This window comes from Delphinus delphis, chromosome 1 (genome assembly GCF_949987515.2).
Source record: "Delphinus delphis chromosome 1, mDelDel1.2, whole genome shotgun sequence".
Classification (NCBI taxonomy): domain Eukaryota; kingdom Metazoa; phylum Chordata; class Mammalia; order Artiodactyla; family Delphinidae; genus Delphinus; species Delphinus delphis.
Genome location: NC_082683.1, coordinates 16810356 through 16825534, shown reverse-complemented (window position 1 = coordinate 16825534; position 15179 = coordinate 16810356). Strand labels below are relative to the sequence as shown.

General features: G+C 48.7%; 1 protein-coding gene across 1 annotated transcript; it reads right to left on the bottom strand.

The window, feature by feature from the left end:
- Positions 1–8893: 8893 nt before the first annotated feature.
- LOC132414128 (chymotrypsin-like elastase family member 3B) lies at positions 8894–14743 on the bottom strand. The gene is made up of 8 exons (XM_059996502.1): positions 14704–14743; positions 13613–13698; positions 12498–12595; positions 12243–12377; positions 10949–11085; positions 10420–10562; positions 9613–9765; positions 8894–8911 (listed from the first exon to the last, which is right to left on the bottom strand). Exons 1-8 carry the CDS (start codon positions 14741–14743, stop codon positions 8894–8896), a joined length of 810 nt encoding a protein of 269 aa, XP_059852485.1.
- Between the last annotated feature and the right edge of the window lie 436 nt (positions 14744–15179).

Sequence of the window (15179 nt, the reverse complement as noted above, 5' to 3'; positions counted from 1 at the left end):
CAGGAGAAAAAGGTCTGTTCATTTACATCCAACTCTACTGTCTTTTCCATGTCCCTCCCTCTCTTTCATGAGAATGAAAGAATAGCAAGTGTTTAAAATACTTTAGGGGACTTCCCTGGTGGTGCAGGGGTTAAGATTCCATGCTCCCAAGGCAGGGGGCCCAGGTTCAATCCCTGGTCCGGGAACTATATCCCGCATGTATGCCCCAACTAAGAGTTCACATGTTGCAACTAAGGAGCCAGCGACCCACAACTAAGGAGCCCGCCTGCTGCAACTAAGACCCGATGCAACCAAATAAATAAATAAGTTTTTTTTTAAAAGGTACTTTAGGAGCTACCATCAGGATGGAGTCTAAGGCAATTTAAAAAAAAAAAAAAGGAAAAAAGCCTTTATGTTAAGATCAAGATCCTAAGCTCCCACCGTGTATGGGAAATTGAACTTGTCAGAAGCCTAGCAGCATACATTTCTGACTCATCGGATGCTTGACGGCTCCAGGATTAGCAAACCAGCTGTAGTGGGAGGAAGGAGGATGGGGGTCAGGTGGGCAAATCAAATACCTGTGAAATGTTGGGAAAAAAGGTTTTGCTTCATTTGGGCTAGAGCCCCAGTCCAAAGAGGGATTATTTACAGGAAAACCACATCCTATGTTAATTTATTTAAAAGAAAAAAAAGAGAGAGACTTCAGATGACAGTATAGAAATGACTATATTAATTTTCACACAAGGAATGTCCAATCATAAATCATAATCCCTGTGATGAAGCCACTTTACAAGGATCATCTTTTTTAAATTAACACCACCTCCCCCAAGGATTAGTCCTTTCCTACTCTATATTGCAGAATTGTTGATGTTTAAAATCTCTCCTGCGTCAAAGATTCTCAAATCTGTTTCCTGCGCAACAACTGACAGAAGCCAACAATCACAACACTGACCAGCTGACGTGAATTAAATGGTTCTCTGCTCCTAATCACCTGTTCTCTAAACATTCACTGACCCATTTTCTAGGAGCCTTGAACTGATTCTAGACCCCATCACGGAGATATTCTTGGAGTGCCTTCAATTAAAAGGAAATATTTAGTCAAGGAAAGGTTGGATGAAACACTGTAGGAAAGCAAAATCTTGGGAACAACTTAAGCCATCAACAGGGAGATGATTCAATAAAGTACTGTCACCCACTCAGTGGACTACTATGCAGCCTCGTAAGGAATGAAGGAGGCCTATGAGAGCGGATATGTAAAGCTGTCCATAACACAGCACCCCGTGACCAAGGTGCAGATCAGTATATGTAGTATGATCCCATCTGGGGAAATTAAAAGTTAGCATAAGCATATATGACCTGATATATCGCCAAACAGTACCTGGAAAGTTATCAAAGAAATTCCTTTTACTTCTGAGGAGCAGCAACAGTGAGAGGGAAACATTTTTCTTATATCTTTCTGTATTGTTTTCTTTTTAACTACACCTATATTACTTTCGCGACAACTCAAGAGGAAGAAACTTTTCAGGTTTTCCCCTCCTGCTCAAACCCTTTCTGTGTGAAAACCCCTAATCCACTTAGAAAAACACCCTTTTACTAATTCGTCTAGTTCCTAGCACCAGAAGTTTTTACAAGCTTGACTTTTAGGAACAGTCTCAATTGTCAGTAGGCCAGTTTTCAAGGTTGGCTCTGAAAGATGGACCAGCTCCACGATTTACCCAGCTTCTAAATCCTATCCGTTTTAGAAGCCCCGCTGCCAGACAGAATGCTTACCCTCGCCAGTTAATAACTCCAGTTTACGGAACCCTTATTTCCTACCTGACACTCTGCTAAGCGTTTCACATTCTCTACGTGATCCTCTTAGCCACTCAGGTTAAATTCTCGATAGGACTCTCTACCGCCCCGGTTATCTCCATTAACGGCAGCCTCCGCCCCTACATTTGTTGAACTTTATAAGCCAGATACTGCGCGACAGCTTTCCCTCATCCAATGCTCCCGATAACCCAGTATGACAGTTACTGTCATTTCCACTGACAATCTTAGGCTCGGAGAAAGGGGACTTGCCCAAGGTCACAAGGCTAGGAGGTGGCGGGACCACTCAGCCCAGTACAAAAATCCCCGGCGTCTCCGCAGGGATCTGAGCCCGACTCCTCCCACCACCTGGGCGCGGCTCAGAGGGCCGAGGTCCGGCCGGAAAAGGCGCGTCTGTGGCTCCAGAGCTGGGAAGTCATACTCCTCCAGGGCTGAAGCGGGGCCCAAGGCCACGGCAGGGCGAGCAGCCGGCACACCCCGCGGGCAGGGGCTCCCTGCTCCTAGGGCCGCCCGCTCCCACCCGACGATGCGCGGGGGAGGGGAGTTCACCTGCGCAGGTGCCCCTCCGAGGGCGGGGGGACGGGGCGGCTGCCGATGACACGCAAAACCCCCGCCGCCGGCTGTAGGAACGGGAAACCAGCTTCCCGGCGCCAAGCTTTGTAGCCCGCCGCCGGAACCGGAAGTCGCGCCCCGCCCGGAAGCTGGGAGCGGAGGGGGAACCGGGTTCGAGGCGCCCGGTCTCTCTAGGCCTTGGCGGTGCTCCGCAGCTTCATGATCTTAACCCGTTCTGGTCTCTTGGCCTCCCTCAGTCCCCAGTTCTCCCGACCGTGCGGAGCTTTGGGCACGGCCTAGGAGGTTTTCCGCTGCGGCGAAGGCCTTTGTCTTTCTGAGCCGCAGTTTGCCCAACAAAATGGAAAGAGGATGAAGCAGGAATCGAGACACTCCTGGAGACTGCCGGCAGCTGAGTCAGCGCCCCACCCTGAGGTTACACCCGTAAGCCTTTGCACCACCCAGAGGAAAGAAACCAAAATAAGAGGGCTGGCTGGCTGGCTGCTGTTGGCTGTCAGTGGTCTGTATGGCTTCCCGTGGAGTCACTCCAGATGGACAGAGGGCGCAGGTCCGTTAGGTGTCTCCGTGTACCCAAAGAGACCCCCCACCCCCCAGATAGTGAGCATGTGCCCGTGGAGCTTTGACAGTCTGTCCAAGGGGAGACCCCGTGTGCGTAGGAGGCGGAATCTTAGCCCTGTGTGTCTCTTCCAGACTTTCCAGTTGCCATGGTTAAGAACTGAAATTTAGAATTCCTACTAAGCTGGTTTGAGTCAAGGCACACAGGTTAAATAGCACAGCCTGTAAGAGAAGGTGCAGAGATGCGAACCAAGGCAGACTTCCCAATTCACTTTTATTTCTGAAGGGAAGGGACTTGGCCGTCCCGTTCTCCTTCCAACTGGCCTATCCAAAATGGAATGGGCTACGAAATTAAGAGGGGCACCTCAGTGCCTCCTGCTGGGTTATCACCCCAGAGCCAATGTCCCTGGGGAAGGGAAAATGTGCCATTTGTCTTCACAGCCACCACTGGTCAGTAAACTCCTAGATGGCCAGGTACTCGAGTTGGTGGTTGGAGAACCAGAGCTCCTTGCCATGGCCCTACCCCCACCTCCCCTAGCGACTGTGGGCCCTTCTCCCACTCACTCCTACAGTGCAGTCACCACCTTTGCCTCCTCTTAGCCTTGGTTTCCCCATCTGTAAAATGAGGGGCATTGAACTTGAGTAAGGACTTCCAATTGTCATTCCTCCCCTTCAGTTCTTTTTTTTTTAATCACATATCTATCCAGTCTTTTATTTAATCCATCTTATTTTTTATTCTTTTTTTGTTTTGGCCACACCTCGACACGTGGGATCTCAGTTCCCCGACCAAGGATTGAACCCATGCCCCCTGCCGTGGAAGCACGGAGTCCTAACCACTGGACTGCCAGGGAAGTCCCTGCCCTGCCCTTCTAAAGGCACCCATCCCATTCCTTTATAGCCTGTTACCCTGTTTTTATTGACTGTTCATTATTCTATCTCATCCACTAGAAGCAAGGTCCACAAGGCCAAGGACCTTGCCTGTCCTCTCACCATGCTTCCAACACATACAATTGAGCATGGGCTGGGGAAAAGTTCACTGAATGAATAAATGGGTAAGTGAATGAACAGAGAAGGCTTGGATTTTATGATAAAGCTAAACTGATAAAGACCAGCAGGGACATAGATATAGTTTAACAAAGTTAGGTTGGTTTATTAACTTGCTGCAGCCAGGGAGACAACACCCAGAGGAGCCAAACAAAGGAAGAAACAGGGTTATCATAGGGTTAGGGGGCAGGGTGGAATTTAGGTGGAAATGAAATGAAGCAGTCTTGATAGGCTCAAAGCAAACCTAACTGTGTGGAGAGGGGTTAACATTTGACTTGGGCTGAGAAGCGAACTCATGGTCTTGTTTCCTTGGACACCACAAAGTTAAGATCAATATAGAACTACTGTGTCCAGAAACCCCTTATCTGAAGCTCTGCACCTGGGCTGGTAATCCAGGCTGCTTCTCTGTGTCAAATCTGGCTCCAACCCACCAGACAAGAGGGGAATGTTCTGTTCTCCCTGACATGATTTCAAAAAGTTTCTGACAGTCTCTGGTTTTAGGGAATGAGGTTTCTCAGCACTGTCTTTGGTGTTAATTGACAAAAGAAGGTTTGACAGCTTCATGTTTCACAGGAGTCCCTTGATGCCTCAATCACTTGGATGTGAGGGCCATCGAGTACTCCAGGGTTCCCATGGCAGTATGACCCCAGCTCCCTGGGCCCCATACTACTCTGGGCCTTCATTAGAACAATGAACCAAGTCTCCACCCATGCTTCCCGTCCAGACTAGAATCTCGAGGGTCCGGCCCAAGTCAAGGTCATTCTCCGCTGCCCATGCCTGGCACAGAATACCAGTAGCTGCTCAGTCCATGTCCATTGAATCTAACTGTTGATAAGTTTTCTTTCTTTTTAAAAAAATTTTTAAAATTGTGGTATAGTTGATTTACAATATCGTGTTAATTTCAGGTGTACAGCACAGCGATTCATTTATACGTATATATGTATATATCTATTCTTTTTCATATTCTTTTCCCTTATAGGTTATTACAAAATATTGAGTATAGTTCCCTGTGCTATACAGTAGGTCCTTGCTGACTATTTTATGTATAGTAGTGGGTATATGTTCATCCCAACCTCCTAATTTATCCTTCCCCCCACCTCCCTTTCCCCTTTGGTAACCATAAGTTTGTTTTCTATGTCTGTGTGATAGATTTTCTAAATGGAAAGAAAAAGAAGTAGATGGAAAAAAAAAGTGGATGGAAGCATATCAAAATGATAGAAGCAGCTGTGTAAGAGAGGAGGGAAAGTGGGTGATTTTTACAAATCTTTCCCAAAGTGGAAGTTTCTAAAACATAACCAGTGTGAATGTTCTGAAAAAAGAAAATATAATAGAATTGTTGACTCTTAAGATTAAAAAAGTGAATTTTTTTAAGGTGACCATGTTTTTATTTTTCTTTTTGAATTAACAAAAAAAATTTTTTAGTTGAGGTAGAGTTGAAAAAAATGAATTATTGACACTTCAATGATTTTAAGATGAGAACTAAGTTGTTGACATTGTGGTTAAAAAAGAGCATTGCCACGCTGATCCTTTATCACTTTTATTTACTTATATTTTATTTATTTTTTAAAATTTATTTATTTATTTATTTTTGGCTGCATTGGGTCTTCGTTTCTGCACGCGAGCTTTCTCTAGTTGTGGCGAGCAGGGGCTACTCTTCATTGTGGTGTGTGGGCTTCTCACTGTGGTGGCTTCTCTTGTTGCGGAGCACGGGCTCTAGGTGCGCGGGCTTCAGTAGTTGTGGCACACGGGCTCAGTAGTTGTGGTACATGAGCTTAGTTGATCCGTGACATGTGGGATCTTCCCGGACCAGGGCTCGAACCCGTGTCCCCTGCATTGGCAGGTGGATTCTTAACAACTGCGCCACCAGGGAAGCCCCCTTTGTCACTTTTAGAAGAGAATTGAAGTATTGACGTTGTGCATCTTCAAAAAGTGGATTGTTCTTCATGATTTAGAAAACAAAAACAAAAAATTGTTGGTGTTGATACTCTAATCATTACTCAAAAAATTAAATTATTGTCTATATAGTTTTTAAAGGATTTGAATTGTTGATACTTGGAAATTTTAAAAAATAAATTTGAATTATTCATTGAATTGTTAGCACTCTTAGGCAACATGTCCTAACTCCCTGTTGGCCATACATGAGGAGGGTGTCATAGAAGCTCTCAGCCTTCCCCTGAAGCTGGGTGGAGGACACTTGAGGGTCCATCGCCCAGCCACAGTGTGGAATTTTACATGTTTGGCTGCCCTTTGTCCTAAAATTGTTTTGGAAAATTGTCTAAGGGCTCTTCCCTGACCCACTGGGAAGAAGTAGATACTGCAGTGCCCTGGGAGCGCCTGACAGTTGCATATGCCATTCAGCATTGTCTCCATACAAATGATTAACGTGTCCTGGCTCCAGAATTTCTCCCATCCTCCTCCACTCTCCTGTGATGCAGAGGTCTCTGCTCTGCTGGACTCAGTTCCTTCCTTGCCCTCACTCTGGCCTTGTCAGACTGGTTCTTGGGCTTTTGTAGGAGCTGGAGTGGGGCTAAGGACTGGAGGAGAGGGTTTTGGAGGAAAGAGTTGAGATTCCAGGGGTGGTTTTAGGAGAAAAATGTGTGGCAGTTGTAGTGTGTGGAACCAGTGGATGGGGAAAGAAAAAAAGGGAATTTTAAGAGATACTGTTGATACAATCACTTTGGAGAGCAATTTGGCAATTGGTAAAGTTGAAAATGAGCACACTCTCCCAGTCAGCCATTCCACTTCTAGGAATATGCCCTAGAGCCACTCTCACATGTGCACCTGGAAATATGTCCAAGGATGTTCACTGAAGCACTATTTGTAATCAGAAAAAATTGGCCCTGCTCTAAATGTCCATCAGGAGGGGGAAAGGATAAATAACTAGTGTTCTTGGGCAATTGAATACTCTACAAAACTAGCAGCAATGAACTGGAGATAGATAAATCAGCATAGATGAATCAGCATAAATAGACGTCAAAAACACTGGGTGAAAATATTGGGTGAAGGAAGCAAGTTGCAGAATAATCCATATGGCAAGAAGCCATGCATGTATTTTAAAAAACCAAAGCAATGCAATATATTGTTTATGGATATTTATATTTGTGATAAAAATATAATAGCATGGAGTGAAAGGATAAACACCAAACTCCTTTTATCAGTCAGGATAGGTTAGGTCCATGCCAGCGTAACAAACACCCAAAATCTCAGCAGCTTGTAACAAGACTGTATTTCTTGCTTGTGCTGCATGTCCATCAGGGGGCAGCAGAGAGGCTGTGTTCCACATCTCCTCGCTCTGGGCCGAGGCTGATCTGGCGCCACCAGTTACTGAGGCAAAGGGAAATCGTCCTGTCTCTCAAATCTTCACCTTGGCCAGAGCAAGCCACATGGCCAAACTCAACTTCAAGAGGGAAGGTAACAGCTATCCTACTATGTGCCCCAAAGGAAAAGCAGTAATATTTGGTGGATAACCCCACACCCATGGTGGTGAAGACCCCTGGGAAGAGTACAAAGGGGCCTCCACCTGAACCGTAGTTGTTTTAGAAAATATGAAGCAAAAATGTGAAATTTGTTCATTGTGGAGGGAGGCTATTTGGGTGTTTTGTTTATTATTCTCCATGTTGTATCTTTTAAACTTTTCAACACTGGAAGCATAATTTTTTAAGGAAGGGAGCAATGGAACAACGTTAATATTAAAAATTGTATACGTGTGTCCTTGTGGGGACCATGCTTCCTTTCATGGTATTCAGGAGGAACGTGAGTAAAAGAACTCGGTTGTTTTTATGTTGAGTTGGAGGCATGGCAGCAGTCTTTTGGACCTCAGCAACAGCCCACTGGGGTCCGACCTCGGTCTCCGCATTGTGTGTGCATCTGTGTGTGCGTCTCCGCCCTGCAGCAAGGGCTCTCCCTGACCTTGTCCTGCTTACCTCTGTTCTCTCAGCCCAGAACTTTCAACAAAGAAGGTGCCTAGTAAATGTTTAATGAATGACTCTGATATGCTCATTTCCGTCTAAATAATGAGCCATTTCAGGGCAGGATCCACGTCGTCTTCCCCCTGTGAGCCCTCCTCAAGAAGAAGGAATGAATGCTTGTTGAATGAATGAATGACTGCAGTCCTCCTTCCCCAGCCCATCAATGGAAGCAGAAAATGCACAGCCCTGTCAATTCCAACATGAGCCTCCCAAGGGGCTGGTAAGGACAGTATTTCTGCAGACTCTACCATGCTTTTATGCCTGCATTGAAAAGCCAGTGATTGTGCATGTGGCTGTACAACTTCCCAAGACTCACCGGTTTGGGTTTTTTTTGGTTTTGTTTTTGATGTTGATTTTTTGTTGTTGTTTTTTTTCTGCCACACCACGGGACATATCTTAGTTCCCTGACCCGTGCCCCCTGTGGTGGAATCACGGAGTCTTAACCACTGGACCACCAGGGAAGTCCCTCACCCAGTTTTTTTGTTTGTTTGTTTGTTTGTTTGTTTTGCGGTACGCGGGCCTCTCACCGTTGTGGCCTCTCCCGTTGTGGACGCGCAGGCTCAGCGGCCCATGTCTCACGGGCCCAGCCGCTCCACGGCATGTGGGATCTTCCTGGTCTGGGGCACGAACCCATGTCCCCTGCATCGGCAGGCGGACTCTCAACCGCTGCGCCACCAGGGAAGCCCCTTCACCCAGTTTTAACCGCGGAAAGTCCTGTGTCCCAGGAAAACTGTGATGGTCGGTCACTTGACACCAACTCCCTTCTCTCTGGGCCTCATTTTTTTCTCATTCTCATATGAGAGGGTTGGTTCTCTTCTCATCTCTACATATCACATCTAAGATTTTAGGAACAGGCCAGAGGGGAAGAGGTGAATCAAAGAAGGAAGAAAGACTCAGTTTGGAATTTTCTGAGAGATCTTTATTTTTCACAAAGAGAGTGAATGGGCACTGCCACCCCGGCCTTGGTTCTAGTGGCTTGCAATGGTCTGAAAAAAGAGAGGGGAAAAACCAGAATAGTCTAGTCAGGAACACAGCTTCTGACGCCATATGGAACTGAGTTCAACTCCCAACCATGTTACTCATTGGCTGTATGACCCTGGGAGAGTGACTTGAGCTCTCTGAGCCTCAGTTTTCTCATCTGTACAATGGGGGTAATCATAGTACTTACCTCATGGGGGTTTTAAATTAAACTATTAACTAAGGTGTCATCACAGTGCCTGGCATATGTTTAAGAGTCCATAAATGGTGGCTAAGCCTATTGTCACGAACAGTATTAATCCTCCCTGACCGCTCATTGCCAGATGAGGTTTGCTTTCTCACTGGGGCCTGAGCTTCACCTATCACAGCTTCCACCACATTTCATCATTTTGCTCATTTAATCGTCTGTTCCCCACAAGCCACACATCACTCTATCCTCCATGACAAGAAAAGACCTGGACCAAAGGAGGCACTTCATATACACTTGTTGAAAAAAGGAAGTTCAGCAGTAGCTCAAAGCTCCACCCAGAAGCCCTTGAGATTCTTAGGGCCACACTGCAGCAGAAAACATCCTCAAACCCTTCTGGCATGTGCCCCACTCCCACTGCTGACCTCCTAGGATCAGGATCTGCTGTTCTCACCCATCCCCCCAGCACCTCTGAGAAGAGCCAGCACCCAGAGCCCTCGCTGCTTGCTCTGTCCTGCTTACCTCCTCAATCCAGTCATTGAAGGCCGAGACTCGCGTGAACACTGTGGGCTTCTTGCGGGTGTTGCAGCCAAAGGCAGAAACGAAGCTGGTCACGCCATGGACCTGAAAGGAGCCATCTGCTGCCGGGCAGTTGAGGGGTCCTCCAGAGTCACCCTGGAATGGTTGGAGAGCAGTGGGGGACTGAGCTGTGTCTGAGCTTTAAGGAATTGGTTCAGACTTTGGGGATTTTGAGAAACCCTTCTATGACTTGACCTCTCTGAGCCTCAGTTTGCTCCTTTGTGATGAGGAATGATATATATCTTACAAGATTTTGTGACAATTAAATGAGGTGATAAGTATATGGTCTTAGCGCAGTGCCTGGTAGAGAGGAAGCAATCAATAAATGGTAGTTCTGATTATTAGTACCACAGTTAGTTATTAATATTGTTATTCATATTCACTTGTAGTACAGTGAGAGTATTGCTTAATTATAACTTCAGGACCCCAGATTTGAAGGTGACTTTAGAGATCATGGTGTCCATATCCCTTGCGGTACTGATGGGAATCCTGAGGTCGAGGAAGGGACAGTAACTCGTCCCAGATCAAGTCGGTGTGTGAGCTGGGACTAGAGTCCAGAGACCAGAGCTGTGTGCCTGGGCCGCAGTGACTTCCTCCAAGTCCTGCCTGGCCTGGAGGCTTGAATGAGCCCAGCAGTCAAGATTCCTCCCTCTCCTCCCAGGCAGATAGCAGAAGCACCCTGGGCCCTGCACACCCAGCGGAGTGGCTGTAGCCCCACACCACCTCGGGAGACGAGAGCTGCTGACTCACGTTGCACCCAGAGCGGATGTCCCCGCCGGCGCACACCATGGTCTTCTTCAAGGCACTGCCCCACCAGTCCAACTTGGAGCAGTGCTCGTAGTCTACCACGGGCAGCAGGGCCTGCTGCAGCTTGTCCGGGAGCGGCCCACTGGCTGTGGAGATAGAGAGCATTGAGCAGGGGCTGTAGGGATGCAGGGCTAGGGCTGGGGTCTGGGAGTTAGGACTGGGAGCCCCAGAGTGGGACGGGGGCGTTGAGGAAAAGCCACTCTTCCAGTCTGATGGGAAGTCTCCTCCCACCAGGTTATGTGGTCCTGCCTGCTTTCTCCATCAGAACATCTCCAGCACCTGGCACGCAGAAGACAAAAAAATCTTCCATTGAACACATTCACGTTTGGGAGGGGGAGGGGAGAAGGCTGCCTCTGGAGGAGGAATGGAGGAAAAGTGCAAGGATGCTCCTGATGTCGCCCTCAGCGCCCCGCCCCGGGCTCTGTCATCCTCCCCACTGTCCCTATGGCTGGCTGGAGGGGTCAGCACGTACTGTAGAGACGGCCCCAGCCGCTGATGTAGCAGGGTGTCTCATTGGGCAGGATGTCGCCGGCGGGAGGGAGGCTGGCGAGCTGGACCTTGTCTCCCAGCTGGGCGCTGCGCGAGAGCTTGATGAGGGAGATGTCGTTGCTGGGGAGGAGGGAAGAGTCATGGGCAGCCTGGTCCTCCAGCCAGACCAAGCCCCGCCCCTCAGCTTTGCTTAGGATATTTCACCTCCGGGATGCGCCCGGTGCCCCTTCTCCCTCCAGATCCCATGCATTCCTACTGCTGAGCAACTTCAGGAAGCCCTCCTGGCCTCTTCAGCCCACGCTGACCCTTGGCCTTGGTAATTGTCCTCAGCTTCTACACCAGTGGTTCTCACGCATCAGCTGTGTCAGAATCACTGGAGGGCTTGTTAAAACACAAGTTGCTGGAGCCCATTCCAGAGTTTCTGGTGCGGTGGGTCTGGGAGGCCCCAAGGGTTCACATTTCTAATGAGTTCCCAGGTGATGCTGCTGCTGCTGGCCTGGGGACCACACTTTGAGAACCACTGCTCTCTTCATCTGCCTGTTTGTCCCTCAAGTAATTGCATCTGGGTCTGATTTTCTCTCCACTCACCCCAGGAGCCCCTGAGGATGGGTCAAGGTCTTGACCATCATGGTCCCTCACTTCTGAGTTGCACTTTCAGGGGTTTTGCACCCTTCTTTGATCCTCTCACCAGAAAAATGCTGAGCTACCCAGACATACAATTTTGCATATGCTTGAGAGGGTGAAGAAGCCCTGCTTTGTGTTCTCACCCAGTGATTTTCTCCTTGACCCTCATAACCACCCAGGAAGCCCAGAAGGCCACCCTTGACAAGTGGTCAAACTGAGGCCCAAAGAAGGGCAATGACTTGCCCAAGCCGCACAGTGACTTGGTGCTGGAGCCTGATTCTCAGTCCAGTGCTCGTCCTTTAGCCCACAATGCTGGGAACGCAGGACGCTCTGGATGAATGCCCATTGAGTGGAGGAACCCTTGGATTTGGGACAGGGGTGCCTGAGGAGTCCTGGGTTCTGAAGCCAACCAGCCGAGTGGCCTTGGGGGAGTTCCTGCCCCTCCCTGGGCCCTGCTCTCCCCTCTGTAGGGAGAGACGTTTGGTGTGGGTGATCCTTAAAAGCTCTGTTGGCTCCGACCCTCAGCATGTGGGACCTGGGCTCAGGCTGCTGGCCCAGCTCCACTGTCCCTGGGAATCTTCTCAGAATCAGTGTTGGGTCATAGATAGACCAGCAGAGGAGCCCCTGGGTCCCAGGCCTGAGAGTTCACTCACCCACAGGACACGCATTTGGGGTTCCAGAGTGGGTGCACGAAGAGGTCCCCAGCATTGACGGGGATCACCTGTTCGGGGCCCTCTTTCTCAGAGCGGTCATACTCGCCCAACACCACCTGGTAGGTCAGGGAGCTCCTGCTGGCAGAGGTGACATCAGTACAGGCCTGACTGGCCTCCCCCCTCCCTTCCCACAGTCCCCCACTGCCCCAGCCTGCCTGGGTCTCACGCAGGGAGGGGGCAAGTGAGAGAACTCACGAGATGCAGTGGCCCGCTGTCATGACCCAGTCAGGGGCGATCAGGGTGCCTCCACAAGTGTGGTAGAAGGTCCCGTTCTTTTTATACTGCAGGGAGACCTGGCGGCAAGGGAAGGAGGAGCCTGAGTGGTCTGGGCCCCACAACGAGGGCCGCTACCCATGGCTGTATAGGTTGTGCACTGCACAACTCTAGAGAGAATCATTCACACAGAATGGCGCCTCTGGAAACGTGCAGTGCCTCGCCCACACAACTGTACCATCCACGGCTGCTTTCATGCTACAGTGGCAGAATTAAGTCATTGCAACAGAAACCACATGGCTGACAAAGTCTAAAATATTTACTCTCTCGTCTTTTACAGAACAAGTTAGCTGACCCCTGTTGTAGACCAGTGCCATCCGTAGAACTTTCTGTGATGATGGAAATGTTCAGTATGGTCCAGTATGGTAGCCACTAGCCACATGTGGTTATTGAGAATTTAAAATGTGGTTAGCGTTGAGCAACTGAATTTTTAATATTACTAAATTTAATTGAAATTTAGGCCTATGTGGGAAAAGAATCTAAAAAAAGAGTGGCATATGTATATGTATAACTGATTCACTCTGCTGTATACCTGAAACTAACACAAATAAATCGACTACTCTCCAATAAAAATTAAATAAATAAATTTAAATAGCCACATGTGGCTAGTGGCTACTGTGTTAGTGCAATGAGTCTAGTCCTCTGTGCTCCCTTCACTGACCTCTATAAAGCCCTTCATCCCTTTATTGCTCCAGACCTTATAGCCCTGTTGTATAGTTTGAGGGGTCTAGAAATGAGTCCCCCCAATCTCACTCCTTAAACATCACGCTGAACTTCCACCATTAATGCACCAACCCTTGGGTCAAACACTGCCCTCCCCCCAGAGTCTACTTTTAACTTGCAAACAGCCCAGTGAGGGTTACAGATTAAATGGGCAAAACTTCCATGTGAAGTAGATTGTCCAAGGGTTTCCTGGCCTTTGGAGACTGAGGTGAAAACTGGAAACAGCACAATGGGGTCCAGAATGAATATCCTGCAATCAGAGCGTGGGGTGCAGAACCCATGGTGGGAAATAGTGCAGCTGGTATTGCTCTTACCTGCCAGGGCCAGCTGTAGGGGACCGCATCCTCACCATTGACAACGCGGGAGGAGAGGCTGTAGGAAGTCTGGCCAAAGCCCGAGGCTAGAGGATAGAGTAGAAGCGTCAATCAGCTAGAGGGTCCCCCAAAGCAAAGAAGAGGTCTGGGTCCCAGTCCTAGCTATGGCACAAACAGGCTGTGAGATCCCATACAACTCCTTTCCCTATCTGAACCTCAGTAACCACATATGAACAATGAGCATTTGGACTAGAGCAGGGATTTCTGGACTCCCAGGAGTCTAGGGAGAGAGATGAACATGTGGCTTCCTTTCATGGCAGGAATGAAGGAGTTGATGCACTTAGAACCGTGCCTGGTACCCAATGAGCCCTTGAGAAGTGATAGCTATTGTCGTGAAGAGTGGTGGCTTTGGAGTAAGACTGCCTGGATTCAAAGTGCAGCTCTGCCCCTGGTTCTAGGATGGGCTACTTTACTTCTCTGAGGGTCAGTTTCTCTACCTGTAAAATGGTGATAATAGTAGTACTGACCTTAAGGGGACTGTTGTGAGGGTTACATGAGATAATATACGAAAATATCCTTAGCGTTCTGCCTGGCATATAGTAAGCACTCAGTAAACATTATCTGTTACCATTCATTATTGTCAGTCAAGAGACGCTGCTTGGAGGAGGTAGCCCTGAGCTGTAATGTAATAGGGCAGAGAGTCCAGGAAAAGGCTAGACCACAGGATATGGAGTGCAGTAGGGGGAGTGTGAGGGGAGAGTTGGAGGGTTAAGCAGAGGAACAGAAATTCCAACCCAAGCAGTCTAACCACAGACCCCAAAGTCTTTCCCCCTAGACTTTGTTTACCACCCACGTCGAAGACTCCCACCGCAGACCTTTGGGTCCCCCAGTCTTCCTCCTGAGCTGGTCTATCACCCACAGCTTCCCCTCTATTCTCCTGCTCCAGCATCAAGCTGACAACCTCCACAATCATTCCCCAGATACAAGCTGGGACCTCTCCTATGGAACCACGTATTGGGTTTGCGAGACTCAGGGTGGGTTGGTAGATTTCAAGGGCTCCTGGCACAGGGCAGCACAGGCTGGGGTCTTACCAAGGGCCACAAATAGGAGAAAGCTCAGCAGCCGGAGCATCGTGGGTTTTGAGATGGTAGGAGAGAGATCCATAGCCTGAGGCTCTAATATAGGGCAGAAGGCGGGTGAGGGGCGTCACACTGGGCCCCATTCCCCGAACAGGTGGTAGAACACCAGGTCTCCCATGGTCCAAGGCTACAGCCCCCACCCCCTGCAGATGGGGGAGAGTCAGCCAACAACAGGATCCAGGGTTCCCTGCAATGTGTGACTGCACAGGTGGCACTGAATGGCAAGCTGATAACAGGGGAAAGGGCAGGAAAGTTCACATCAGAACAAGACAGCCTCTTCCAGGAACAAACATAGGCTCTGGGACTGGTCACACCTGGGTTCAAATCCTGGCTCTGACATCTCCAAGCTTTGCATCCTTGGGCACATTGCTTAACCTCTCTGATCTTCAGGTTTCTGTCCTCTAACATAGGGTTAATATTAGTATCCA

Bases quoted from the DNA above. Each gene is read 5' to 3' on its own strand.
- LOC132414128 (XM_059996502.1), bottom strand. From the start codon at position 14,743: ATGCTCCGGCTGCTGAGCTTTCTCCTATTTGTGGCCCTTG. The intron at 13,699-14,703 runs GTAAGACCCCAG...TCTATCCTCTAG, and splicing joins TCTCCTATTTGTGGCCCTTG to CCTCGGGCTTTGGCCAGACT. The intron at 10,563-10,948 runs GTACGTGCTGAC...CTATCTCCACAG, and splicing joins CGGCTGGGGCCGTCTCTACA to CCAGTGGGCCGCTCCCGGAC.